Genomic DNA, 25312 nt, shown 5'->3' with positions numbered 1-25312 from the left:
TGAGGCCCTGCCCTGTGGCTGCCCCACCTCTGGAGGTGTCTCAGGCCAGGCTGGAGGGGGCTTGGAGCAGCCTGGGACAGTGGAAGGTGTCCCTGCCCATGGTGGGGTGGGATGAGATGGTCTCAGATGTCCCTTCCAGCCCAACCAGTCTGAGATGCTGTGGTTCCATGGCAGGGGCTGTGCTGTCCACAGCTGCCAAAGCTCCATGGAGCACCCATGGTGTAAAACTCACCCCTGCCCTTCTCCCACCATGCTCCAACCCCCTTGGGGAGGGGCAGGGCACACTCTTGGCATCAAACTCTCTATTGCAGAGGGCAAGAAAGCCAAGAATCAGTCAGCAGCTTGAGACAAATTGTCTCCAAGTGTCTCCAGTCACAGCATCCCTCTGACTGCCACTGAGTTCCAGTGACTTTAACAGGGCTGCTGCAAGAGATCATTTGCACCCAAAATAATCTGCTTAGTTTCATTTCATCTAATAGCTGCCTGCTGTTTTGTAATGAATGTTTTATAAATTTAAGACACCCAAGGGCAAACATAAATGTTTAAATAAATAGAAAAATGTGAGTAGCAGAACATAGAAGAATCTCTTTCCTTTTTTGGACGAACAACCTAAATGTGAAATACTCTTTTAAAAGTGGAGGTGTTCCCCAGAGGAATTCTTCTAAACGTGGCCTGCCATTTTTATCAGAGGATTAATTTGGAAGGAGTACAACCCAAAAGAGCCGTGCACCTGTTTTAAAAGTCCTGCATCCATTAATGCACACTGGTACTCACTGGATTACAGGTAAAATGAATAGCTCCACTAGGTAGAAATGATATTTCATGTGAGCAGCAATCCATAAAAATATCCTTTTCCTTTCTGAAATAAATTGAAGCATGATACCCAGAGATTATGAATGGCTCCATGAACATAATTGCTCAGTATCTTTCAATCACAAGGAAAATGTAATCAGAAAAACACATTTACTGGAGTTGGGATGGTCTCTGAAGACAAATCCCATTGCTGGATGCAATCACCCGTACCAGTTATTATTGGAAGAAGGCAGAGGGGAGAAGCCAAGTATTTCCCAAAGATTTCTGGCTTTGCACACCAAAACTTCTCACTCTTCACTTCCAGCATGGCCTGGAGATGGGTAAACCCCAGACAGAACTCATTTTCTAGTAATAGTGGCAAAGAAAACAACAGCAGGCCCTGGAATGTTCTTAAATGGAGTAATTTGATATTCAGGACTGGAAATTTTTAAAAACACTCTCCTGGTGTGTCCAGCTGATTTCTGTCAGGTTTTTAGGGCAGCAGAAATTCAGTGCTCCCTGTAGTTAGGGGCTGTGATCTCCCAAGGGCTGTGTGTGGCTTGGAGAAGGGAACAGCCAGGGCAGTGTGGGGCCAGAGCTGGGAGCTGGACAGGGCTGGTCCCTGTTCTGCTGCTGTGAGCAGCAGAGATGTGACCTGCCACATGAGATCCTCACTGCCATCTTCCAGCAGAGCCTTTGCCAGTGTTCCCTGTGGCTTCCCAGACCAAATTCAGGTCATTTCCAGAGCAAAAAACAGCCTGGAGCTTTGAACTCCCCAGGGATATCTGATGAAATGACATCCATGAGGAAGCTCACAGCTTTTCCTAATTTCCTATCCTTCATGGAAAACCATGGCAGAGAGGGGGGGTGACAAATAGGTTGGATATTAGAAAAAGGTTTTTCATGGAACAAATAATAAAGTACTGTAATGATCTGCCTGGGCAGTTGCCATCTCTGGATGTGTTTAAAACAAGACTGGATGTGGCACTGGGTGCTGTGGTTTAGTTGAGGTGTTAGGGCTGGGTTGGACTCGATGATCTTGGACGTCTCTTCCAACCTCGTGATTCTGAGAATTCTGTTATTCTGTATGATTGTGTGATTGTGTGATTGTGGGATTGTGTGATTGTGTGATCGTGTGATTCTGTGAAATAAGCGGCGAGTGTCAGATCAGAATTGCAAGGCCACACCACAGCTTCTCCCTCACCCCCAGAGCCTTGCAGAGCTCACCTGAACATCCCAGCGTGCTCCCTCCATGAACAGCCCGTGGATATAGGCCCCCTCACGAGGAGCATTGGCAAAATCCTCTCTGCTCTTCTTGGTCACGTCACACTGCAGTGTCATCTTGTCCAGGGGCCACTTGTTCTTCTGCGCCGCGGTCTGCATGACGGCCGTCAGCATGGACTGAGGGTTGAAGAACCCTCCAAGCCACAGCGTGGAGGGCAAGGAGAAGTCCCTGGTCCAGGCTTCCAGCTCGTTGATACGAGCCAGGAGGTCAGCAAACCACGAGCCCAGGCTGGCCATGGAAGGGTAAGATCTCCTCACCCAGGACTCAGGCACCGTGTCCAAGAAGAGGGAGTTGTGCAAGGTCTCCATGTCACTGGTCATGGTCAGTTCCCCCTGGTGACAAATGTGAGAAATATTAAAGGTTAAAAGGCTTTTAGAAATCTGTGGAAGCAGGCCCAAAAAACAGAAGGAGCTGAAGAATTTAGAATCAGCTGTAACTGCAAAGTTTGAAAGTAGAAAAAGTTACAATAGTACAGCCAGCAAGGACATAAAACAATAATCTGAGTCTTAGGTTTGGCTAGGATAGATCTTATGGCTGCCAAAAAATATGCTCAGTAGCATCATAGAAAGTTTTAAGTTTAAAAATGGAATATTGTTTATTGTCAATATAAAGCACACAAGCAAGCACTGTTTGCAGCAGGTGTACCTGTGCTTTCAGTGACTGGCCAGAACAATTGTCTGTGAGCTTTAGCAATGTGTTATTGGCTGGAAAACTTTTAAGATGCTCTGTAACAAAGAGATTTTGGGCTGCTGCTGGCAGATGTGAGCTGTTGCCATCCTTTTAGCTATGGAAAACCTTGTTATGAGACTGATCCCACAATAAAGGTTTGAGGAATGCCCAGCAGTAGTCCTGTCACATTCGTGCCTGAAGACCCCACACAACAAAGGGCACAGTCAGCACTGACAACTGCCCAGCTGAGCCTGCCTGGGAGCAGAGCTGGGCCAGGACACTAGGGAGAGCACAGCACCCCACACAAGCACTGCTGGCCACGTCCTGTGGGTGCCTTCATGGGTTTTGGGGTTTTCCTGCACGCTTTCTATTGCATATTCCTGCATCCTGCTGTAGAAATACTGCTGTGAGGAAAAGCTGTGTAACAGTGACAGCAGCAGGGGTGTCCCCTCAATTGTCCCAGTGTTTTTTCTGTTTTTTCTCATGGACTGGCAGATTTTCAGGGCTCACTGCCAGGGCAGGATACTGGAGTTTCTGACAATCCCCTAAAACCGTCCAAATATTTGTTATCTCAAGCCCTATCCCCCCTCCTCTCCTCCACTTCCCCTCACTCCTCCCCTCATTTACTGCTCTGCAGTGCAAGATTTTATTTTTGACTTCACATGTTGTCTGCAAATGTAATCACAGCTCCTTCCACAGCATGGAAGAAGCACAACAAAGTAAGATATGATTCAGCCAAGTGAGATAAAGGGAGAGGTTTGACTTTTCCTTTGTCCAGCAATTAATTAGTTTTAAAGCTTTTAGAAACCTGTATCAGTTCTGCCAGAAGAGCTGAATTCCAGGACATTCCACAGACAACAAGAGGGTGGCTGAGCACTGGAACAGGTTGTCCACAGAGGCTGTGGAGTTTCCGTTCCTGGAAATGTTCAAAACCCACCAAGGCATGGTCCAGAACAACCTGCTGTGCCTATCCCTGCTTGGGATGGGCTTGGACCAAACAATGTCCTGACCAACTCCTCTGTGATCCTGGCTCACTAAAGCCAAGCAGGACACAAAGAGAAAACCTGCAAATGCCAGCTCAGCTTCCCTGCTATGGAATAGTCTCCACAATTCAAATCTCTGCACGTTCTGTGCTCAGCTGGAGGGGTACAACACACCCCCATTCAGCACTTTGGAGACCCACAGATAATGTCCATCACTGCTCTCCATTGTAAACACTTCCTTTTGTTCACTTATCATTTGGCCAAAATTCATCTGATTTACAATTTCTCTTTGCCTCGGGCTAAATGTTTTTGGAAAGATTAACTGAAATCAGTTGAGCCATTGCTGAGAACAAGGGGGAGGGAATTGGGTCAGTCTATTCACATTAAAAGATTCCAACTGTTCTTTTCCGGGACTTCAGTGCCTCTAGCCGTGAGGTCAGCAGAGGTGCCCTTTGCTGGGGCCACAAAAATCTAGGAAGCTGTAGCAAAAGTTAAATCTTCTTGAAGTAACCCCCACAGTTGTTTAGCAATGCTTGTCAGAGCCCAGCAGTTAAAGATCTCTGTAGTTTGTTCCCATTCTGACCATGCCCTGTGGGTCACACTGACAGCTGAATAAGACCTTTAATATTGCCAAGTCCAGCCATATAATTGTGACTTGCACAAGGTGTGGCAATTAGACTTAATGTGGGGATGCAAATAAACCACAAAATTAACCATAGGAATCTGTAACACAGGGTGCAAACCTCTCCCCAAACCCTGCCACAAATCACGGCACAGGAGGAGATGGGATCTGCAGAAAAGGCTTCTCAAAAGGCCTGCAGCAGCCTCACTCCCTGAGCTGGGGTTCACACACACCCTGGGGCCAGGACTGGAGCAGAACTGCAGAGCAGAGCAGCAGCATTTGGCCTTTCTTCATCTGCTCTTTGCTGCAGAGACATGTCTGAAGCGTCTGAGAGGCCATCAGAGGGCAATTCACAGAGCCATGGAGTCCTCAAGGCTGGAGTCCTCAAGGCTGGAAAAGACCTTGCAGCTCACCAAGTCCAGCCATCACCCCAGCAGCACCACCATGGCCTCAGCTGCCACATCCAAATGGGTTTTTTGGGCACTTCCACAAATGGTGAAGTGATGCTTGACAACCCTTTATGTGAATAATTTTTTTCCTAATTTCCAATCTAAACACGCCTTGGTGCAACTTTAGGCTGTTTGGTCTTGTCCTGTCACTTGTTACCTGACAGAAGAGACACCTGGAGAGGACAAACCCACCTGGGATACAAACTCCTTAGGGCAAACCAGGCTTGCTACAAGGAAGTGCCCTGCAAAGAGACCAGAGCCTCCCTTGGCCGAGGAATTGTCACCAGCACAGGAGTCCTCTGAGGTGGCCACACTCAGGGATCCTCTGAGGTGACCACACTCATGGGTTCTCTGGGGTGACCGCACTCAGGGATCCTCTGAGGTGGCCATGCTGTGGCAAAGGCAGCCCTGGGAGCTGTTGGATGGCAGCTCCAGCATGGGGCTTGGACATACACCTGTCCCATCCAGTGTGTTCATCCAGAGGCAGGAGGGGTGTCAGCTGAATTCAGGCCCTGGAAATATCCACATGAGCACTTCTGGTTTTTAGAACTTGACTTACAATCCTTACTCTTTTTTTTTTTTTTTTTCCTTTTCCTTTTGGTTTGTTTGTTTTTCTGAAAATTTCTAAATAGTCAGAATAAAATTCCTGTTTTCTGGGAACAATCAAGGGCAGGAATTCAGGGGAAGTCCCCAGCATCCCCCAGTTCCACTGGGAGCTGAGAACTTTTTGTACTGCCCCTTGCCTGGAAACCACTGCAGCCCTGGGATCTCCATTCAGAGTCCCCCTCCCTCTCAAGCTCTGTGGATTCCCATCCCAAAATCCCTCCCTGCCAAGGTCTGTGGATTCACATCCCAAAATCCCCTCCCTGGGAAATGTTAATCCCATAACAGGATGGACTGTTGCAAGACAGTATTAAACCTCTGCTCCAGGCATGATTTGTTAAATGCAGCAAGGTTTTAAAGGCAGACACTGTCTGAACCTGCTGGGTTTCTCCTTGGAGAGCAGATTTCCGGTGGATAAAGAAAATCCTGAGTACAAAGGGTTCAGGACGGGTTTCGGAGCTAAAAGAACAAATGAGGTTAAATGAAAAGCTGGAAGAAGCAGCACTTGCAATCAACACTAAAATATGAGGAACAACCTCTCGAAATCTCCATGATGATCTCCATGCTCAGGAGAAACTGGACACAAAGAGAAACTATCAATGGGCTGGGCTAAAGCCATGGCAAGACTGTGCAGGAAGAACGAACAGTCCTGCACTGGCCACAGCAGGACTCTGAAACAGGAGGATTTTGTGATCCTGGAAGTGTTTTGATGTGGGTAAGAATATGGCAGAATGTGTACAAGCAGCCAAATTGATTTAAACACAGCCCCCCCTCGATCATATATCATGTCTAGTTTTACTTTCAGGAAACAAATGAATTAACAAATGTAATTCTCAGCAAGACTTGAGAAAAGCAATTTTTAAAGCCTGCGCACTCAAGCATGCTTTGAGTCTCCTGTGAGGGTTCAAAGCATCTATAGCAGCAATCTCATAGAGTTGTCCAAACACAATTATGCATAAATTTGCATTTCAGATGCTGAATACTAAAGTGCATCAGAAATTATTCAAGTTACTTTTTTTCTTTCTTTTTTTTTCCCAAACGCTGGGAGTAATTTTCATTTAAAGACACCCTTGAAGGAAATCCTAATCAGCCTGCAGCCATTCCCTCAAGATGAGCACACTGTAGGCACAAACTGTTTCCTCAGTTCAGGTTATTTTCACTTGATACCCAGCTTGCTGATCAAAATTTGGTCTTTGTTATTTTACAATATATATTATCCTCATTTTGGAGGCTCATCCTTCACCCAAATTGCAAACCACAGGATCTGCTTGCAAAAAAAACCGAGGCTGGTACAACATTAACATGCAAGTGCTTCAGCCCAGCCTCTGGTTCCACCCAAGCCAGCCAGAACAAGGGGCTTTGAAATGCAACATGCCAGTTATTTCTGATGGCTACCAGTCTATTGCAATTTCTCTTCCTCCTAATGGGATGTCTCCTATTTTTGGACCAAACAATCACTTTCCGCTAGGACGACACCATGAATTATTCAAAAATTCAAATTAGGCGTGACATTTCCAAATCACCTTCTTTTGGCAGATCCTTCAGTCAGTTAAAAACAATAAGCCTTGTTTTCTCTGGGCTTGATTTATTCTCTGCTGGGCTCCGTGGGGCCTGGCTTGTAAACTCTCTTCCTCTGAGTGCTGTCAGTGCAGGCCCCCAGCCCCAGAGAGGAACGAGCCTTCACATCTCTTTTAATTGTCAGGAAGGACAATTAAAGCAGGATTTCTCCAGTGTAAGGCCCAGAAGTCAAGTCAGGGCAGCATCATAAAGAGCCATCAGCCCACTCTGGCTGTTCTGTGGTCCCCAAGGTGTGGGAGGTGATTTGAGGGATGCTCAGCAGGGTTTTGGGTCCTAATTCAGCTCTGCAGGGACCCACATGTGACATTTGGCTGTAGACACAAGAACTGGACTCAAGGTGTGCCAGGGGAGACCTGGTTTGGAGATCAGGAAAGCTTTTTTCAGGCAGTGGCTTGTAAAGCACAGGAACAGGCTGCCCAGAGAAGTGGTGGGGTCAGGCTGACCCAACCACAGGCTGACAGAGCTGGAAGGGGCTCTCAAGGATCATCTAGTCCAACTCTTCAGTAAATGGCCTGTGTAGGGATTGAACCCACAGCCTTGGTGGTGTCAGCACCAACTGAGCCAAAGTACCCTGGAAGTGCCAAAAAAAACCATTTGCATGAGGCACCTGAGGCCATTGTTTTGGTCATGGTGAGCACCTCTCCAGGTGTCTCTTCTCCCAGGTAACAAGTGACAGGACAAGACCAAACAGCCTAAAGTTGCACCAAGGCGTGTTTAGATTGGATATTAGGAAAAATTTCTTCATGTGAAGGGTTGTCAAGCATCAGCACAGGCTGCCAAGGGTAAGCTTGGAGGGATTCAGCATTCCTGGAAATGCCCAAAAAACCCATTTGGATGTGGCAGCTGAGGCCATGGTGGTGCTGCTGGGGTGATGGCTGGACTTGGTGAGCTGCAAGGTCTTTTCCAGCCTTGAGGACTCCAGCCTTGAGGACTCCATGGCTCTGTGAATTGCCCTCTGATGGCCTCTCAGACGCTTCAGACGTGTCTCTGCAGCAAAGAGCAGATGAAGAAAGGCCAAATGCTGCTGCTCTGCTCTGCAGTTCTGCTCCAGTCCTGGCCCCAGGGTGTGTGTGAACCCCAGTTCAGAGAGTGAGGCTGCTGCAGGCCTTTTGAGAAGCCTTTTCTGCAGATCCCATCTCCTCCTGTGCCGTGATTTGTGGCAGGGTTTGGGGAGAGGTTTGCACCCTGTGTTACAGATTCCTGTGGTTAATTTTGTGGTTTATTTAAGCCCATGCATCCTCTCATTCCCCTACCAATATTAAACAGCATATTCTTCCCCACATTAAATCTAATTGCCACACATTGTCCAAGCCACAATTATATCTTGTTTGGGGCCCTGGGATTGAAACATTAAATCACTTCTGTTTACCTGTCTCAGGAAACGGAATTTTCAATTCCACTGCCTTATGCTAGAAAATAAGAGAAATCTGTTTATGATAATTGACTACATAAATATCAGCTTCTTTCCAAATGGGCTGCACACACCAACCCACCACAAGTGCACAGGATATCTCTCCTTTAACAAGCACCAGCAGCAAATGCAGTGCAGACACATCTGCAGCTGCTGCCTCCAGGGTGCAGCTCGGATTTGGGAGCAGCTTGGTGCCTAAATCCCCAGCCAAGTCTGCCTCTCCTCATGCAGGGTGGGCAGCTGAAGGTTTCTTTTCCAAGGGGTTTGAGATGTGATTCCATCCCAGGGCTATGGGGATTGTGCAAGAGAGATGGGACCAGCAGGAGGTGTGTTAAAGCATCATTTATTGCTCTTATCTTCTACAGCCTCATGAAGGGTGAGAACACCTTTGCCCAAGCTAGAATTCACAAGATCTCTAGTTACAATGCCTTTTAAAGACTTATTAGCCAATAAACTACTGCCATGAGGAATGTTTGTGTCTTTAACCCAATATTAATTATTTTGTTTTACACATTTTTTGCCATAATGAGGACTTTCTTCACCAATCATATAACAATACACAAACTTACAGAACTACACCTTAAAGCTTCTTACTACCTTTGTAACTACTTCTATAGCTTAAATTTTAAATCCTTAAACTTTCTTCTACCCAGCTTAACATGTTTCTACTTAACGTACAAATCCACATTCTTGCTTCTAGTCTCTACATCTGGAAGCTTGTCCAAGGTCTCAGATCATTTCTAAATGCATTCATTTCTAAATCTGGGCCTGTAGGCACAAGGTTTTGAAAATTTTCTGGTTCATCCCCTAAGGAGCAGTCAGAGCCTTTTCTATTCTCCACTGAGTGCCTGGCGGGGGGATGCAGGAGGTGAATTCTCCTACCAGTGGATGCAGTATCAATCACAGCCCTCCCTCACACCCTGCTGAACCCAGAAATCTGCCTCTCAACTGCCTCCCACGGGACACCCAGAGGGACAGACATCCCCTCCTGGGGCAGAGTCTCTTTCCACACCAGGTGGGGAAGCATCTGCAGTTCCCCATGGAACTCCCCAGCACGTGGCTCACGCCCAGCAAGGGCAATTGTACCTCTCCCAAAACCCTTGTGATTTTAGCCTTTTTCTCTTACAGTTCTGGACATTTTGTGCCTTCACACAAAACCAGTCTTTGATTTCAGCTCAGCCTGTGCCTCTGAGACACTTTGCTCCAAGCTCCCCCCCTGCTCATGGACATTTTATGAAAAGGTGTGATTTTTGGGTCACCTCTAAGTAGGCCATGTCTCAATTTGTGAGTGACCTGCTGTTGCTGTGGCACAATCTGGGGTGGCCAGAAGTGCTTGTCCCCTGTTCCCAAAAGCCAAGCACTGCTGTGTGTGCCTGGGGACACAGTGCCACTGCAAATCCATTTGTGAGCCCTGTGAAACCAGCAGGAAATTCTTCCCTGTGACCCCTGTTATTCCCTGACCAGGACCGTGCAGGATTTGCCAGCTCTCCTGCTCATGATGCCTTAAGATTTTAGTTTCTGTATTTTTCAAATCCTAGAGTGCATTGATGCATAGCTCTAAACTCCATATAAAGTGTTAGTTAACTGTCTTCACATTTTGGTCAGACAAAACAAGCCCTCTGGGCCTGTGATCCAAGGACACACCACAGCCCCAGGCACCAAAAAGTATAAACATAAGTAAATTGGGGGGGAACAAACTGGGGAAATATGACTTCATTACCTAAAGCTGTAATTGGAAAATTAACTCTTGACATGCAAAAATACCAAACTTCTTTCTGTCTGAAAAACTGGAGACCACCATCCAACTTGGGTGTAGCCTCCGGGAGGCTTTTGGCTGCCCAAGGTGCATCTATAGAAGGTCTTTAATAAACACCCACTTTATTCTCTTCACTCTATGTGCCAGGGTGACTTTATGATACTTGTATCCCCAACTGTCTGTTCTGTTTATGCTAGCTGTTACATTCTGTACCTTTCAGACTCGTTTTGAGAGAGAAGGGGGCAAAGAAGAAGTGCAGGGTTTGTTTTCAGAAACTGCTCTGACTCCTACACATTCTGCTTCTCGACTGTGCTGTCTGCAGGATGGACAGACAGCAGGACAGAGACCTCCTGTGCTTTTAGTTAGTTTTATCTAGCTGAGGCAGAGAAGTTCCCTGGACAGTTTTTCCTTCTTTTTCTTGGGACTGTTTAAGCCTGTTCTGGACTAAAAACCCAGAGGAGCATCAGGAGCTCACACCTGTGGCCCACTGGGGCCTGGACCTCAGCATTTTCCAGCACTGGAGGGACTGATAAGAGACTGGGTGATCTGAGCTACACCCACAGCGAGGACTTTCTCAATTTTGCCATCTCTTCAAATAGTGAGAGGTTTAATTGTTTAATATTATTCATTTTTTATACTTGTGGATACTTGGCTTGTTAAATAAACAGGGTTGTTTGGGTTTTTTTTTAACCACTTCTCTCCAAGGAAATCTTTTTCCTGAGACAGCTGGGGGAGAGACCACTTGAATTTGCTATTCTGGAGGGCCCCCACTGGGAAGTTTTCTCCCAAATTAGCCCCATACCAGGACACTGTGTCCAGCCTGTGCTCTGGGCAGGCACCCCAAGGCTGCAGTACCTTCAGGCCCAGCTCCAGCTCTGTCAGTGAGCGCCGGATCTCAGCAGTGAGGACGTTCATGCGCTCGCACTCCTGCAGGGCAACCACGGTGTAGGGAGTCCTCTCCTCCACCTTTGCCACCAGCTCTGCCATGTTGAACTCGTCTGTGAGCTTCTCCAGCATCTCTTCCAGAAGAGCTTGCACCTGTGCCAAAGGGAGGAGAGAGGGGGATGCTGCTGAGTGAGCCCCGGGCTGACAGTTCAGCTGCCTGAGCTGGGAGAACTCCCTCTGCTCCATCTCCAAAACCATCCCTGTCAGCCCTGGGCACCTCTCAGAGAGCCTGTCCTATCCTATTAAAATCCAAAATGCTGGCAGATGAGCAGCTTGCAAAATTATGGTTTTAAAACGTCCCCGTGACACGAGGCGGCCTCCTCTCTTCTTGGCTCTCTTATTTCTCCTGAGGTCACACTCACAAGGAGATGGATGTGGCTGGAGCCTCAGCTGAGCCTCAGGACAACACAGCTTATGAGCTGGTTTTCTCTGGTGTATTGATGGAGAGAGGTGATTATATAAAATTGAATTTTAAGCTGAATTTGGCATTCCGGACTAATGGAGCCGTGGAAGAAAAGTGTATCAAAACTAAATTATTTCCTGGTCACCACCACAGCTTCTTCAGTAAGTACTAAACAGGGAAAGCTCCAATGCAAGAGGATCTTTGTAGTGCCTAAAAAATTAAATTAAATAGCCAAACCCCTTTCTGACAGGGAGGGGTGGAGCCCCTGTTGTCCATGAGATCAGCTGCATTTCCCAGGTTTACTGTGGAAGGTCTCACTCAAAGCTTTGCTTTACTTTCAAGCTGGAAGCTGAGTAAGACTTCTGCTTTCTGGGGACCTTTTGGGCACTCATAATACAATTAAAATTCTATGATCCAAAGTGCCAAACTTGGCATGCAGAGCCACTGCCAGCTAGGGCAGGGTAATTTTACAGCCAGGGCCACCAATATTCATATTTTGGACTCTGTACTCGGATTCCCTCCTGTTGCTGCTCTCCCCAGCCCTGGGCTCCCGTCAGCAGTGACGATGTGTGGGCTGTTATTGCAGCCACACGGGTGGCTAAAGCTGGAAAAGCTCCTCAGCTGCACCTCGGGGGCAGCACAGGAATATCTGCTCATTTGAAATTCCCCTGCAAGTCCCTTTGGCTCTGAGTCCTTCACAGCAATTACAGCTCGTTTGCTGCAATGTGACCTCAGAAATCTGTGGGAGGAACTGGACTTGTCAGAGCGTGGGGAAAATGACAGGCTCACATTTTTCTCTGGAAGCTCCCTAAAATCACCTCAGCCGAACCAGGGGCTGGATATCCTTCAGTGGAGGAGTGGAGACGAGGCTTTGCTCACTCCCATGCAAGGACCAAGTGGAAGGGACAGTTTGGATAATGACAGAGATCACTTCAGGAAGGAGATGAGCTGTGGGAGCATCTCTCCAGGCACAACACGAGGGCGCTGAGGCCACACTGTGCTTGCCCTCAGGCAGATTTTATTCCCAGACAGAGCCATGAGCACTTCTGTGCTCCTGTGAGAGCCTTCTGGACTGTCACCAGGAGTTTGCAGGGTGGCCATGACCTGTGACACCACTGCTGGGGCACTCACCGATCGTTTTGCTTCTCTGGCTGAGGAGTTTATTTGTGTTTCAACAACAAAAAGAGTAGAGGGGAGAAGAGCCACTCACATTTGCTATCTCTGAACATCTTTGTTTGGCTTTGCTACCTCTAGATTATTCCTCTCACCTCAAATTGGAGTATGAACTGAAAACTGACCATGCTGGGCACTTCTAGGAGCCCCTCAGGGGAAGGCAGTCACTTCCCCAGCTTCACACTAAGCCAAAGGAAGCTCCTGTGAAACTACAGCTTTATATGAGCTGCCTATTAGCCATTCATTAAATTGCAAATCTTCAAACACAGAGCTAGCACCTTAAGACTGCGGGAGTAAAAACCTGAGCATGTGCTGCCTGATTCCAGATCTTGTCAGAGATGTTTGGGCTACATTTTAATGAGCTGTGAGCTGAGATCAGCCCAGGACACAGGTGTAGCAAAGGAGTTCAGCTGGAAATAAGGAATTACAAGGCTCTTGGGAGCTGTTGGGACACGGTGGCAGCAGCAAGAGGAGGGCTGAGCTCTGGGTGGCACCGACTTGCTATGCCAATCACAGGGACTGCTGCTCAGGGAAGGTTTATTTGCAACACCTCCAGAGAATGATGATAAAGGCTCTGCAGTGCTTGGGGTAATTAAGAGGCACTGTCCTGTTACTGCCAACACTCAGTTACATCCCACCAGGGAGATGTTCTGCATAAAACCAGGCTCTAGGCAGGCAAAGGCAGAACACAGAGCAGCGGACAAGCCTGAGCTAGACAGGACTGATGGATGAGACAGGCATCAAACCCCAGCAGCTGCCCCTGAGCACTCTCACTGTCTCCTCCTGGGTCCCCACTACCCCTGAGCACTCTCACCATCTCCTCCTGGGTCTCAATTACTTCTCTGCACTCTCACCATCTCCTCCTGGATCCCCACACCCCCTGAGCACTCTCACTGTCTTCTCTTGGGTCCCCACTGCTCCTCCTCAGCACTCTCACCATCTCCTCCTGGGTCTCAATTCCTCCTCAGCACTCTCACCACCTCCTCCTGGGTCCCAATTCCTCCTCTGCACTCTCACCACCTCCTCCTGTATCCTCATACCCCCTGAGCACTCTCATAATCTACTCCTGAATCCAAATTCCTTCTCTGCACTCTCACCATGTCCTTCCTTCTGGGTCCCAAACTCCCCTGGGCACTCTCACCATCTCCTTCCTTCTGGGTCCCAAACTCCCCTGGGCACTCTCACCATCTCCTCCTGGGTCCCCACTCCCCCCTGAGCACTCTCACCACCTTCTTCTGGATCTCCACACCCCCTGAGCACTCTCACCATCTCCTCCTGGGTGCCCACACCCCTGAGCACTCTCACCATCTCCTCCTGGGTGCCCAGTGCTCCCGGTGCAGTGCTGCTGTCCCGCGGCTGCAGCTCCAGCACGGTGTGCAGGAGCCGCTCCGAGCGCTGCGTCAGGAACCCGATCTCAGCGTTGGGGTGGAGGCCGTACAGGTAGGGAGACTCTGGAGGCAGGGCATCGTCTATGTACTGCACAGAGACATTCAGGAGCACGTTAGGAGCAGCCCAGAGCGCTCTGCCTGCAGAGCTTCAGTGCTGGAATCATCTCCCCAGTAGGTCAGCCCGGGCTGACCCAGCTCTGCCTGTGGCTGAAACTCTGGGGAAGTGATGGAGGAAGGAGAATACAAATGTTTACAGAGCTGCTTCAGCTCCTGCTGGGAAAATTCTGTAATCGCTGGAGTTTGGCTTGGCTCTGTGTCTCGGGCTGGACCTTCTCTAGCAATTATCTGATGTGCATTTCAGCATCAGCATCCTCAAATCTCTTGTGGGAATCGAGCTTCCAGTAGTTAAGTTTTATGAACAAAACCAGCCTGATGTGCCTCTCTCTGCTGCTGCATTTGTGTACAAAGAACAGATGAGATCAGTAAGTAGATCAACAAGACCCTTCAGTGATTCTCATCAAAACTGATGATAAAAGGAGCTTGAAAGGGCCATTTTAGCAAACAGTATGTGGATGTAATTTTCCAGGAGCCCCACTTAAGTCTCAAGCACCAATACAGTTGCTCTATTCATGCATGAACAGAATGAGCCCATGATGAAGTAGCAAATTACCATTAGACTTGGTTCATCCAGGGGAATGCTGAAACATCCACAGGAACACAGCATAATGGGAAATAAGAGGAAGAGTGCAGAAACACTGCAGCCCTGTTCCTGCCTCCTAAGGCAGATTATGGGGCGGTTAAGGAAGACATTCCATCTACATGTATAAATAATGCCAGCAAACAAAGTGCTTACCTGGTGGTAGCCATTATAATCCATGCTCCCCGGGAGGGGAAATCCAGGAGCGAGGCAGAGCTCTCCCTCCAGCATTTCTGGCTTGATAAACTCTTCCAGGTAGGTTCTGCAGAGCCGCCTGTCCCAGTCATCTGTGATGTGACCTCCGTACATTATCTCACCCACGAGGTAGAGCAGGTCATCGTAGGGGACCTGGGTGTGGAGCAGGGTGAGCTGAACCCAAGCACTGCCCTGCACCGTCAGGGCTCCCACCTCAGCAAACAAACATCAGGCAGGAGTTAAATCCTGCCCCAGGACAGCTGGAGCACAGCACAGTTCCCCACTCAGCACTGGCACTGAGGTCTCCCATCTCCTCCCAAAAGCACCCAAAACCGTGAAGTTCTAAACCCAAGGAAGCCCAAGGAAATGGCATTTCAGGACAGCTTTAGGCCACCCTGGTGGCTTTGAGCCAGACAGCCCCCCCGCCCTCCCCAACCACCCACCCATGGTGTCCTCACCTTCGAGCTGGCCTCCAAGTAGTTGTAGAGCACATTGACAGAGATGGTGAGGTCCCCGGTGCTGAAGGGGTATGGGCGGTTCCAGCCCTGGGCGCCGAACTTGCGCCGCTCTGACACCACAGCGTGGAAATAGCACAGGGCAAAGAGGATGCTCCTGAACTCCTTCTCCTGGCTGCACATCTCCAGGGTGTCCTGCAACACGGGACAGCTGCCCTCAGCCTCAGCAGCTCCCAGGGAACCCAAACACACCAGAATTTGGACAGGGGCGAATTGCAGAATCACAGAGGCCAAGGCTGGGAAACACCTGTAGACTTGGTATTTTCTGAGCTAGCTCTTCTCAAGGGAAACTTTTCAACAGTTTTCTCTTTCCCAAAACAACCTTGTGTAAACAATGTTCCTTTCCCATAACAACAGGTGCTGTTTGCTAATTCTGTTACTGAGCCAATGGAGAGGTGTCAGTCCTATGGACCAATAACATGACTTCTTAGCACAGTGTGTTATAAAAGGGCTGAATGAATTGTAAATAAACCTTCTGATTTCTGCTGCATTCTGATTGGAGTCAAGCTTCTTTGTTTCATGTCCTATCATGACAAATACTCCCTGTAATGGTTTAATGCTCATTGAATTTTCTGTTTGCTAAATTCAGTGTAGTGGTTTGAGGATCTACTAGAACTTTGCTGTGAGATAGGATTATGAGAGAAGTAAAGCAGGTTTCAATCTTAAAGGGTATAAAGATAGATTTGTTAATATACACTTAAAGAAGAAAATGAGAATTAAATGAAACTTTTAAAACATTCTTGCCTAGCAGAGCAAGATCAGCTTTGTCACCTGTCCTAAAACAAGAAAAAATAGGCAGTTTCACAAAATCCTCTAATATTTAACCCTGTGTGTTCACAGACACATATAATTCTTCTATTAACTACAATACCTATCAATTTCAAAACCAGTCACTAATTAGTTTAAATATAACTTCTTTTAAAAAATTGCTTTTCAAATATCAAACTACCACACCCTCAAATCATCAAGTTCAACCTTCCACCCAATATCTCCATGCCCAATAAATTGTGACCTGTATTTTTTTTAACAATTACAGGGATGTGTCTTCACTGCATCCCTGGGCAGCCTGTTCCACAGCTTAACCAACCTTCCAATTTAGAATTTTTTCCTAATGACCAACCTGAACCTCCCTTTCTGACACTTGTCATTGCCCCATTGTCACCTGGGACTAGAGGCCAATCAGATTGTCCTCCAGTTCATTTTTGCATCACACACACACACGTGCCAGTTTTCAAAGTCAGTGATTTTGCATTGCAGATTTATTGGCAAATTCCAGCAAATATTTTCTGACTTAATATTTACTGTTGGCATCTCTGAGTGGCTCTGCACAGGAGCACACACAGGGAAGACAGGACACGTGCACCCACTCAATGCCCCATCACCTGCATGTGCTCAACATGCCTCACCAGAAAGATGGGGAGGAGCCACAGAATCACAGAATTCTCTGTTGGAAGAGACATTAAAGTCCATGTTTTTCTAGCCCCCTGCCATGGGCAGGGACACTTTCCACTATCCCAGGTTGCTCCAAGCCCTGTCCAGCCTGGCCTTGGGCACTGCCAGGGATCCAGGGGTAGCCACAGCTTCTCTGGGCACCCTGTGCCAGGGTCTCAGCACCCTCACACCCAACAATTCCTTCCCAATATCCCATCTAACCCTGCCCTCTTGGAGTTTGAAGCCACTCCCCCTCGTCCTGTCCCTCCAGCCCTTGTCCAAGGTCTCTCTCTGATTTTCCACTATCTCAGGCTGCTCCAAATCCAATCCAACCTTTATCTTAAAAAACCTGCCCTGTTAGACCTTTAATCCTCTGAGAGCACAACAGAGCTCAGGGTCTGTGCAGAAAAGGGGAATCCATTACTCTAAAGGGTGCAAGACATTGACCAAGTGCATGTGATAATCATGAACATCCCAAAACCTGGATTAGGCAGCACTCTAAGCTCCCTTTATCTGCATTGTGATGAAGAACTGCTTCAAATACATGCAGAACACCTTTCTCATTTTAGGAAACATCCCCAGAACAACCCAGTTCACTCTGATTCGGCCTCTCTTCAGTTGCAATTCTTCTTCAGCTACAAAGCAGAACAATATCCCCTGCACAGAATAAAGGGCCTTCTTTGTAGCCTTCAGCTGAAAGCTAAATTTGAACATCTCTTCTGTATAAAGCAGGGAAATGAGGTGTAAAAGGGACTCCACCCACTCGCTTCAGGATTTCTGATAAGAGATGTTTCATAATCCTCCAGCAATTTAGAAAATGCTAATTACTATTGATTGAAATGAGCAGAGGCAAGATGAAAATGTTACTTGGGGTGAAGGTTCTCCCCTCCCTTGTTCTCCAGGATATTTTGTGGCATCCAAGATAATGAATGACAGTAGATAAGAATAGAATAATCTTCCCTGACCACTGGCATTAATCCTTGCAAGGTGCCTCTCCCCACACCTGCTTAGCAATGTTCCCTCCTGCTCTTGGGATTCTGTTCATACCAACATCTGCCTGCTAAACCAGCTCTGAGCTGCCCCATCACCCAGGGCATGGGATCCCCAATTGTTTGGGGCTGTTCTTGCCTCATCCCAAATGACAAGAAGCTTTATGGAGAGAATCACAGAATGGTTTGGGCTGGAAGGGACCTTAAACTCCAACCAGTCCCAGCCCCCTGCCATGGGCAGGGACACCTTCCACTATCCCAGGTTGCTCCAAGCCCCAGTGTCCAACCTGGCCTTGGACACTGCCAGGAATCCAGGGACAGCCATAGCTTCTCTGGGCACCCTGTACCAGGGCCTCACCACCCTCACAGGGAGGAATTCCTTCCCAAAATCCAATGTAGATCTACGCTTCTTCAATTTGAAACCATTCCCCTTGCCCTGTCCCTCCAGGATCTTGGCCAAATCCCCTCTCCAGCTCTCCTGGAGTCCCTTTAGGTACTGGAAGGTCTCCGTGGAGTCTTTTCCAGGCTCAACAACCCAGCTCTCTCTACCTCTCTCCTCAGCAGATGTGTCCCTGCCCTCTGATCAGCTCAGTGGCCTCCTCTGGACTTTTTCCAGCTGTGTTTGGGGCCCCAGAGTGGGACTCAGCACTGTAGGTGGGGCTTCACCAAAGCAGAGATTTCTCACGAGAGAAAACAATCCTGCAAGATCTACTGGGTGTGTTCCCAGCACAGCCATGGGCTGGATGGAGAGGATGGAACAACGTCACACCAGTGACCCTAAAGGGTAGTTTGGGGGCTGAGAGCACCTTCAGAGCCTTCTGCTGGGGTCCTGCTGTGAGGGCTTGGTGTGCCAAGGCACAGGCAGGGAGTGAGCGAGTTCAGGGTGGCAGGACACGGGACTCAGTGTCCCTAGGACAGGAATGAGCAGGAACAAGAGTGCTGAGCCCTTGTGTCATGAGGCAAATGGGGTCATGGCTGAGCCCCCCTGGCTCCATCCTGCCCTGGGGCCCATGGGCTGTTCCCAGGGAGTCCTGCAGGGATGACATCCTGCCCTGCTCCTGTCCTGTGGTGACAGCAGTGCTCACTCAACCTTACAGCCCCTCTGACACTGATCCACATCCTCTGGTGTGAGAAATTGATTTGTAGGGAATTCTCAAAGCCTGAAAGAAGGCTCACATTGTTTGTATCTGTATGGAGACTTTGAGATAAGAAATGCTGACTTAGAAATGAAATGGAATAGGACAGGTATTGTTGAGAGAGAAATGGAACTGGAAACAAGTTTCAAAGGATGGCCTTGCAAATAAGACCAGATACTTCGGAGAAATAGAACTGTAAAAGGTGCATTGTAGCAGGACCCACGAGGGGTAATTTTAGATTATTGGCTTTAAGGCATTAACAGCATTGTGTGACAAAAGCTGATAGGCCAAGAAACACTTATAATGAATTGTAATTAGAAAATAGTTTGGCTTCTGATTGTGATGGTGTGAATTGTAACACCTGTATTGTCTCGCCCTTCTCATGAGACTGAAAATAGAAGAAAAGTTTTTAAAACACCTCTCAGTTGCCCCATCTTTGGGTCAGGAAAAATATATAATCCAACACTCTGGGGCACCAGGAATATTTCCATCACTTCCCCACACACAGGGACAACAGGGGTTGCCTGCACAACAGGGACAGGGGTCAGTGCCTGCTGTGACAGGAGAGTTTTTGAGCAATAAACACAACGAGCACCCTCCCACAGGCCGCTCTTGTGGGCCAGCCACTCTCACATGGCCTAATTTAAATCCTGGCAAAGCAACTCCTGCCTGCAGGCAGCTTCCAGCTCTGATTTGCAACACACCTGATGTCAGCAAGGTCTTGAGCTGAAAGGCCTTTGGGCACACAGCACCAATCTCCGTGTGCTGCTCTGGAGAGGACTGTGGGATGTGAGCGGATCAGCAGCTCTGAGCCTCTAACCCTGGTTAAACAGCAGCAGAAAAGTGAGGTTTAGCCTGCTCACCTCCCACAGCTGTGGGGTTAGGTGGCAGGTGTCACTCAGCAGCCCAAAAACGGAGGGACCCAGAAAGAGAAATCAATTGAAACATGGCAAAACCTCCTGATGCTGCAGTCGGAAGTTTCATTCTGTACTGAAAGAGCATTTCTGAGGCGCTGGAGTCACCGTCCCTGGATGTGCTTAAAAAAAAGAATGGATGTGACACTTAGTGCCATGGTTTAGTTGATGAGAAGGTGTTAAGTTAGGTCCTAGGTTGGACTTGATGATCTCAAAGGTCTTTTCCAGCCTGGTTAATCCTGTGATTCTGTGATCATACAATGGGAGAGAAAATGATCAAACTGGACAGAAGCCTCGTGTCCTGTGCCCTGGTGCAGGAAAGAGGCTTCTCAGGATCACCTGAACCCTTTCCTGGTAAAACCAGTGCTTGGAAAGAGATCTGTGCCTGGCTTGTGGGGAGGAGCAGAGGGGGGTGCTGGACCCAGATGTTGCAGTGTGCATTTTGGGTTTTGTAAAGTTCTGTATGATTTTTTGTTATTAAGTTTCTGTAATGGTTCATTCCTACCCCCCCAAGCCATACCCAGAGGCTCTGTGATGCAAGGGGACTTGTGGGAAATCAAGGCACAGAAAATTCTCAGAATCTCATGCATGCAGGCCCAAATACAGCAGAGAATATAGGGTTTGGCCTGAGACCTTGGAAAAGGCTTCCAGCTATAGAGACCATAAGTAAGAACATGAATTTGTAGTTTAAGCAGAGACATATTAAGCTAAGTAGTGGAAAGTTTTAAAGTTTAAGATATAGAAGTATTTATAAAGGTAATAAGAAGTTTTAAGGTGTGGTTCTGTGGGATTGTGTATCACTATAGGATTGGATAAAATTGTCTGCATTGCAGCAGGACGTGTGATACAGTTTAATCAGCCATTGGTGTGAAAGTTAAAACAATATGTGTGGCAGTGGATTATTGGCTAATTAACCTTTAAGAGACCTTGTAACCTGTGATGTTGGGACCACTGGCCACAAAATCTTGGTGTATGCAGTGAAGAGTGCATACACCAAGTCCTTGAGACTGAGGCAATAAATCATGTTTTAAGATGTCTCCCAGTGTAGCCCTGGTTCCATGCCTGAGGTGTTTTGGTTTTCTGAAATTTTTTCCCAGGGAATTTTCTGTAAACAAAAGACATGTTTTTGTAGTTGTAACTGTTTTTCATTCCTTTTCCTAGGAGGGACTTCTTCTTGATGTCCCTCTGGTCTGACCAATGTGAGTGAAGAGGTTTGCCTTTGTATCACCAATCAAATTGGTCTGTGTAAAATAGTATAAAAGGAAGACATATCCCAAAAATAAAGGAGTCATTTTCAGCCTTCTGAAGTTCAGAGTCTGTGTCGTTGTGGTGTAAAACAGCATCATCCCAGTGGTTCCATCTCTCTTAAAATCCTGACAGAGACTGGGGAGGCAAGACCTGCTCCCCAGGGGCTCCAGCACCTCCAGCACACCCACCACGTACCCAACCACGCTCCTACCTGGCTGAAGTTGTCCAGGGCCTTGTGCAGGTTGGCGTGCATGCCAGTGGGGGCCTCGCTGGTGATTTTGATGGAGTTCTCCAGGATGCCCTGGGGGATGATGTGGCTCTCCGGGCACGGCGCCGGCTCCGCGCTGATGAACACGCGGAAATCCCGGTGGCTGCCCTCGCTGAGCTGCTCCAGCTTCTTCTCCAGACAGCTCAGCCACTTGGCCACCAAGTGGATGTTCTGGCAGGGACAAAGGGACAAGGCTTGGTGAGTCCTCTCATTACCCCCTGTAGTGGCTTCAGTTTGCCAATTTCTGTATCCAAGTCATGGCACCAATTAATGTAGTGGTTTGAGTGCCCACTGTAATTATTTACTTGTGCAGGGCAGGCACCAAACTCATCCCACTGATTGATGCCCTCTGGAATTTGGGAATTGTCCCAGGAGTGCCTGTGTGTAACTCCCAGCCCCGAAGATCCACGTGCATCAAGAACATTTGAAAATTCAAAATAATCAGTGTAAATCAGCAGCAGAGCAGCAAGTCACAGCTGGGCTGGGTGGGCTCTCAGTGCTAGAATTCTTCTCATTTCAGCAATACCACCTGAGGTTATTCCTGGGGGAAAAGAACCCTGTTATTCCTGAGGAGTAGAGTTGTTATTCCTGGGGAGTAAAGTTGTTATTTCTGGGGAGTAGAGTTGTTGCTCCTCCTCCCATCCCCACCGAGCTCAAACAAAAACATTTGTACATTTTTATCAGAATTACAGTGAGGACCCTATATAGCAGTTCCTGGGCAAACAAGTCAAGCAGGTGATTTCACAAAGTCCTTTAACACAAAAGGATTTATTTATTCATGCAACTACTTGGACACATCCCTCAGGAGATTAAGCAGACTTGTGGGGAAATGGCAAAATGGATGAAGTCAAGCCTCAGGTTTTTTCCATAGAGCCTTATACACCATTAGAGTTTCCAGGCAAGAAAACAGCTTTTTGTTATATTAAGAATGGGATTTGTGGGCTAAACTACCCTTGTTTGAAAGGCAGGTGTGCAGTCCAAACTGGCTGTGTTCACAGGCACTTGGGGTGGTGATTTATCCCACCCCAAGAAAGGACAAGGAACTTGCTAAACCAAAATTAAAAGCAGCTGCCAGAAAGATAAACTGCTTGCAAGTGGCAAAGAAATTACATAAAGGAACCATATTAGAGGCTGAGAATAAATATATATCACCTAAAAATGGGGCCAGAAAGGAGCTCTCATGGTTAAATAGCAGAGTAATGGAGATTATTAGGAGTAAAATTACATTCTTCAGAAAGTAGAAGTTTTGTCCAAATGAGAAAAATAGAAAGAGCACAAAATCCAGCTATGGAAAAATCAAAAAGTACTACAAGAAGCAATTTTTTGAAAACCATAAAAGCTAATAATAAAGCCTTTTCGAGAAACTAGGAACTTACCAGATAGTCTATAAAACTATAACATGATCCAGGTCTGTAGGGAGTGCCCATGGAAGTCCAGGCCAACCCAAAGGAGCCCATTTTTGCAGGAATATTCCCTGCAGAGCCTGGGGAGGCTATAACAACAGCCTGGTGGAATCACTGAAACCCTGAGGCTGGAGATCATCCCTGGAGATCATCCATCCCACTCTCCTGCTCTGGGCAGGCTCAGCTAGGGCAGGTTTTAAGCTGTGTCCAGTTGGGTTTGTGGATATCTGCAAGGCTGAAGTCCCCACAACCTGTCTGGGCAATTTGTGCCAGTGTTCAACCACACTCACAGTAAAAAAATAAATTAAAAAATAGTATAAGATAGTGAAATTAAATTAAATTAATGTTTAAGGGAATTCTGTATCTCAATTTTATCCCTTTGCTTCTTGCTCTTTCACTCAGCCCCACTATGAAGATTTTGAGTCCCTCTTCTGCACTTCCCCTGCCAGGAGGGATTTAAACACACCAAATAAACCCCTCTGAGCCAAACCCCAGCTTCTGGAGGTTAAACAACCCCAGCCTCCCCTCATATAACAGATGCTTCAATCTCTGCATTGTTGCAAAGACTCTCAAGCTGAAGCAACAGATGAAGAACTGTTCAGAGGAGTGGATGAAGTAATAAACAAAAAGAAGTCTCTGGGAGCAGATGGACTCACCCCAAAAGGATCCTACATGTGGAAGATCTGCAGCACAGCTCAGGAGGCAGCAGCCAGCCTGGCAGGGCCTCCAGCAGGACAGGAGTCACTCCCCAACAGCATCAGTCAGGGAAAACCAGCAATCTCAAAGTTCCAAGCCATTGTCAAAAGCTAAACTGAGGCCATTACAGGCTGAGCTGGGGTGGAATTGCTGTTGTTGGCCCTAGGAGCTGCCACTGGGCTGGAGCAGTGCTGGCCACTGGAGGGGTCAGTCTGACCAGGGTGGACACGGCCAAGGCACCACGCTGGGGGGACAAGGAGCTGTCCCAGCTGAGCCCAGGGATGTCCCAGCCTATGGTATGGTGCTCAGCACGGAGCAGGAGAAGGCAGAAATGTCGGGAGGGAGAGTGTTTGCCTTTCCCTGTCACCAGGGGTGTGACAGAGCCCAGCTGGCTGGAGATGGCTGAGCCCCTTCCTGCCTAGGAAATGGGGAATGAATTCCTCACTTTGCTTCCTTGCCTGGGTGGATTTGGCTTTCCCTATTAAATTCTCTGGATTTTAACCTGTGAGTTTTATCACTTTTAACCCCACTTTCTGCCCCATCTCACCCCTGGGCAGTGAGGGAACAGCAGGTGGGGCTCAGTTTCCATCTGGGGTTAAACAAAGCAACTCATCTCCCATGAATTCCTTTTTGGGGGCTGGAGAGGGGATTTCCCCAGGCACCCCCCACACCAGCATCAGGAGCAGAAGCAGGAATTGCCTCTGTGGGGTCCCTGTATCCCCAGGTGTGTATCTTCATCAATAGCAGCTCCTTTATCTTCCCAAAACCAGTATTGCTGCAGGCAAAAGGAAAGATCTCATAGGCTACCAACCAGTTAAAACACAGCTGACTGGGGTAAGGAGACTGCTGATGGAGTTTTAACTCCTCACCATATCAAAAACCATCTGAAAGAGCAAATGATTTGTGAGCTGACAAAATTACTCATAAGACAAAGCCATTTCAAGTCCTGGAAATAAAGCCTGGTAGTGAAGAACTGCAGGAGGATGCCATCATTCTCAGTGACTGGCAATGACACTGCAGAAGGAATTCAGTGGTGATAGATGCAAAGTAATGCACTCAGGAAAACAGCCCCAGCTACAGAAACACACACTGATGGCTTCAAAATTAACTATTATCACTCAGGGAAGAGATCTCTGAGTCCTCACAGTTATTTCCTGCAAATAACAGTTCAATGCTTTAACAATGCAAGAGCAATCAAATGCCAGCAAAGGAACAGAGAATAAAGCTACAAACGTTATTTTGCCACTCCATAAATCCATTGTGGGCCTTCATCTTGTAAACAGCACCCAGCTCCCACTCCTCTTAAATCCAGAAGGATTTCACTTCCACAAAAGGAGACACTCCATCAACAGGGGCTCGCCCATTTGGAGAGAGCAGAGGCTGGGGTGGAGGGGAGGGAGTGAAGGGTGAGCAGAGCAGGCTGCAAGAAAAGTGGAAGTGCATTTTCTTATGGCACAGAACTAAAACTAAAACTGCATTTTCATATGACACAGAACTAAAACTGCCAATTTACTGCTTCAGGGTGTTTGGGGAGTTGAGAGAATCACAGAGTGGAGCTCAGCTGGAAGTCACAGCAAGAAACACAGAATCGTTAATGCTGGGGCCGGGGGGGTGGGGAAAGCCTTAAAATCACCAAATCCAGCCATCACCCCAGCACCACCACCATCACCATTAACCCATGTCCCCAGGTGTCACACTCACATGAGTTTTGAACAATTCCAGGGATGGTGACTCCATTGCTGCCCTGTTCCACCATCACTGCA

The 25312-nt window shown here is 47.7% G+C and overlaps 1 protein-coding gene across 1 annotated transcript in view; it reads right to left on the bottom strand.

Moving 5' to 3' along the window:
* The window catches only part of DNAH9 (dynein axonemal heavy chain 9), a gene marked incomplete at both ends in the record, with an annotated part of 164566 nt that overhangs the window by 2794 nt on the left and 136460 nt on the right, over nucleotides 1-25312 (bottom strand). Inside the window, 6 exon segments of the mRNA XM_083874519.1 lie at nucleotides 2020-2409; nucleotides 11004-11186; nucleotides 13975-14145; nucleotides 14911-15102; nucleotides 15408-15599; nucleotides 21394-21621. Of these exon segments, the coding sequence (XP_083730645.1) occupies nucleotides 2020-2409; nucleotides 11004-11186; nucleotides 13975-14145; nucleotides 14911-15102; nucleotides 15408-15599; nucleotides 21394-21621 (1356 nt within the window).

Source organism: Zosterops lateralis (genome assembly GCF_965231275.1).
Source record: "Zosterops lateralis genome assembly, chromosome: 18".
Taxonomy (NCBI): domain Eukaryota; kingdom Metazoa; phylum Chordata; class Aves; order Passeriformes; family Zosteropidae; genus Zosterops; species Zosterops lateralis.
The sequence above is the reverse complement of the archived record's forward strand: the minus strand, read 5'-3'. Positions and strand labels throughout refer to the sequence as shown.